Source organism: Musca vetustissima, unplaced genomic scaffold, assembly GCF_032173495.1.
Source record: "Musca vetustissima isolate MV318-11 ecotype Yass unplaced genomic scaffold, APGP_CSIRO_Mvet_v1 utg103885, whole genome shotgun sequence".
NCBI lineage: Eukaryota > Metazoa > Arthropoda > Insecta > Diptera > Muscidae > Musca > Musca vetustissima.
In genome coordinates, this window is record NW_026889279.1 from 9,222 (window position 1) to 11,994 (window position 2,773).

Sequence of the window (2,773 nt, forward strand, 5' to 3'; positions counted from 1 at the left end):
TGTTTTTGTTGTTGTAGTTTTTCTCTAATTAAAAAAATTTCGTTTTTTTGTTCTTGAATGTCCTTATGGAATAGTTTTTTGTTTGTGTGTATGTATGTGAAGGAAAATAGAAACAAAAATACAATACAATCAGGACTTGTGTTAGCTAATTTCTAATCCAATGGAATTTCTTTTTTCTCATCATCTACTTCTCCTTTTCTTCTTCTTCGCTTCACCTCCTTATTCGTTCAACAAGCAAGTTCTAATCAGAGCATTGCACACAGCATAGGGATCACAATTGGAACTGGGACGACGATCTTCCAAATAGCCCTTGCCAGCATCGGCAACACCACGTGGCACACGAACACTGACACCACGATTGGCAACACCCCACGAGAACTTATCGATGCTGGAGGTTTCCAAACGGCCGACCAAACGTCTCTCGTTGTCCTTGCCCTCTTTGGGATCGTAGGCCTTAATGTGGCGATCGTGACGTTTGCTCAACTTTTCAATGGCCTCTTCGATGGCTTTCATGCCACCATCGGCACGCATTGCCTTGGTGGAGAAGTTGGTGTGGGCGCCAGCGCCATTCCATTGTCCCTCCATGGGTTTGGGATCGAAGGTGACAACGACACCGAATTCTTCAGCAATACGTTGCAAAATGTAACGTGACACCCACAAATCATCGCTGGCCTTCATGCCTAGACTGGGTCCGACTTGGTATTCCCATTGGGCGGGCATAACTTCGGCATTGGTACCGGCAAAATCGATGCCAGCATACAAACAGGCCACGGCATGGGCTTCAACCAAATCGCGAGCATACACACGATCGGCACCTACACCACAGTAGTAGGGACCCTGGGGAGCGGGGAAGCCATTGACGGGCCAGCCGAAGGGACGGCCATCAACATCCAACAAAGTGTACTCCTGTTCAATACCAAACCAGGGCTCCTGATCGCCAACCTTTTCAATGGCCTCTTGCAGGGCACCACGCTTGTTGGATTCGGTGGGCTTGCCATCGGCCTGGTAGGTGTCGCACATGACAATGATGTCGTTCTTGCCGGGCTTGAAGGGGTCCTTGTAGATGGCACGGGGCACCAGGGTGGTGTCGGAGTTTTCACCGCGGGCCTGATAGGTGGAGCTGCCATCGTACTGCCACTTGGGCAAGTCTTGGACGCCAGTGGGTACTTTGTCCAAGACACGATCCTTCAAACGGATATTCTCACCAGTACCATCGATCCACAAGTAAGTGGCCTGGACGCGATTGCTGGGAGTTTCCAAATTGCGGTAACGGGCCAAAATCGATTTGTCCAACGAGGTATTGGGGGAATTCTTCAGGAAATTCGCCTTCATTGTACCGCTGGTGCTCAAGGCACGCATCTGTTGGGACAAGTTGGAGCTTACCTCCTTGCTCAGGAAAAGACCAGCACAACGTAGAGCCATTTTTTGATTTTCACTTTTTTTTGTTACTTTCGATTACGAAAAAATAGATTTAAGGTCAAGGACGTCAAGGATGCGCTTTTCGCTTGGCTATTTGAAACAAGGAAAAGTTTTGTACTTTGTTGTAGTTGTTGAGAAGAAAAGGTACTCGGTTTTAGTTTTTTGTTGTGGTTGTTGAAATTTTTTCTGTTCTTTAAAACATTTCACTTTAGTTGTTGTTTAGTGTTTCTTTTTTATTTTGAATTCAATACACTTGGTATTTTTTATTTAAAATATATTTTGGTTTTTAAAAAAACTCAATTTTATTTTAACGCGACGTTAGCACGAGAACTGGACACCCATCCTCTACGAAGTTAGGATAGCTTGTGAACACTTTCAGCTGTGTAACATTCACTTTTTCTCATTTTTTGAGGGGCTGCGCTGGCCAGTCGTTATCGCAAAACGAGCCACAGCAACAGCGGCAGACAATAACAACAACAGCGACACCAATACTACCACACACACACACCAGTGTACGGCAACAGAGCTCTGTAGCTGTTGTTTGGGCACAGTGGAGGAATTAGGCAAAGAAGTCAATTAATATTAATAACAGCATTAAAATGTTAATGACTTTTCTTTGTTATTGTGTGTGTGTGCGTAACATGATAATTGAAAGAAGTAATTTAGATATCGAAAAAAATTATAGATATTATATTTTATTTGGGCACGGAGTAATAGGGGGAAATAAATTTTATAATGTGGTAAATATCGATTTGCATTATTATGTCATATTATTGATTTTTAATCGATTGGTTTGTTTTGGCAATCTTCAGAAGTTTATTGCATTGAAATCACTTACCGGTAAAAATAATTTCCTTTATGGATCGGACTTTGAAAGAAATCACATGTCGAACTTTAACTAGTTTTAACTAATTTGACCATTTGAAAACAAAAATAAGAGAAATAGAATATTTGTTTTGAAAAGTGGATTCAGCAATAGTCGAACGGGGCCGACCATACAATACTTTACACAACTACCACGGAATTCTAACTTTCTACGGTTGTTTATTTCGAACCTGGCCAATATTTCGAGATATTTGCAACCTCTTGCACGATTAGAGGTCTACAGCACCTCTTCCTTACACTGATATATTTTCAAAAATATTACTAATATTCAGTACAGCCCTTCTAATTACATGTCCAGATTCCCTTCACCGTGGGTAGTCCTGTGACTCAAAAAAAAAAAAAAAAAAAAACACAAAAACTAAGTTTTCGGTCCACTTCATCCCAAAATTATTATCTGATCATCACCGAAAATTATAGGCGTTGTCATTGACCATAAATGAAACCTTCAAAACCGATGAGCGCTATATTG

The 2,773-nt window shown here is 41.8% G+C and overlaps 1 protein-coding gene across 1 annotated transcript; it reads right to left on the reverse strand.

The window, feature by feature from the left end:
• Positions 1-210: 210 nt before the first annotated feature.
• LOC133336955 (glutamine synthetase 1, mitochondrial) lies at positions 211-1,452 on the reverse strand. Its single transcript, XM_061545222.1, has one exon. It carries the CDS (start codon positions 1,420-1,422, stop codon positions 220-222), a length of 1,203 nt encoding a protein of 400 aa, XP_061401206.1. The 5' UTR covers positions 1,423-1,452; the 3' UTR covers positions 211-219.
• Positions 1,453-2,773: the final 1,321 nt, after the last annotated feature.

What these genes read in the sequence shown, in the direction of transcription:
- LOC133336955 (XM_061545222.1), bottom strand. Translation starts at nt 1,422, where the DNA reads ATGGCTCTACGTTGTGCTGGTCTTTTCCTGAGCAAGGAGGTAAGCTCC.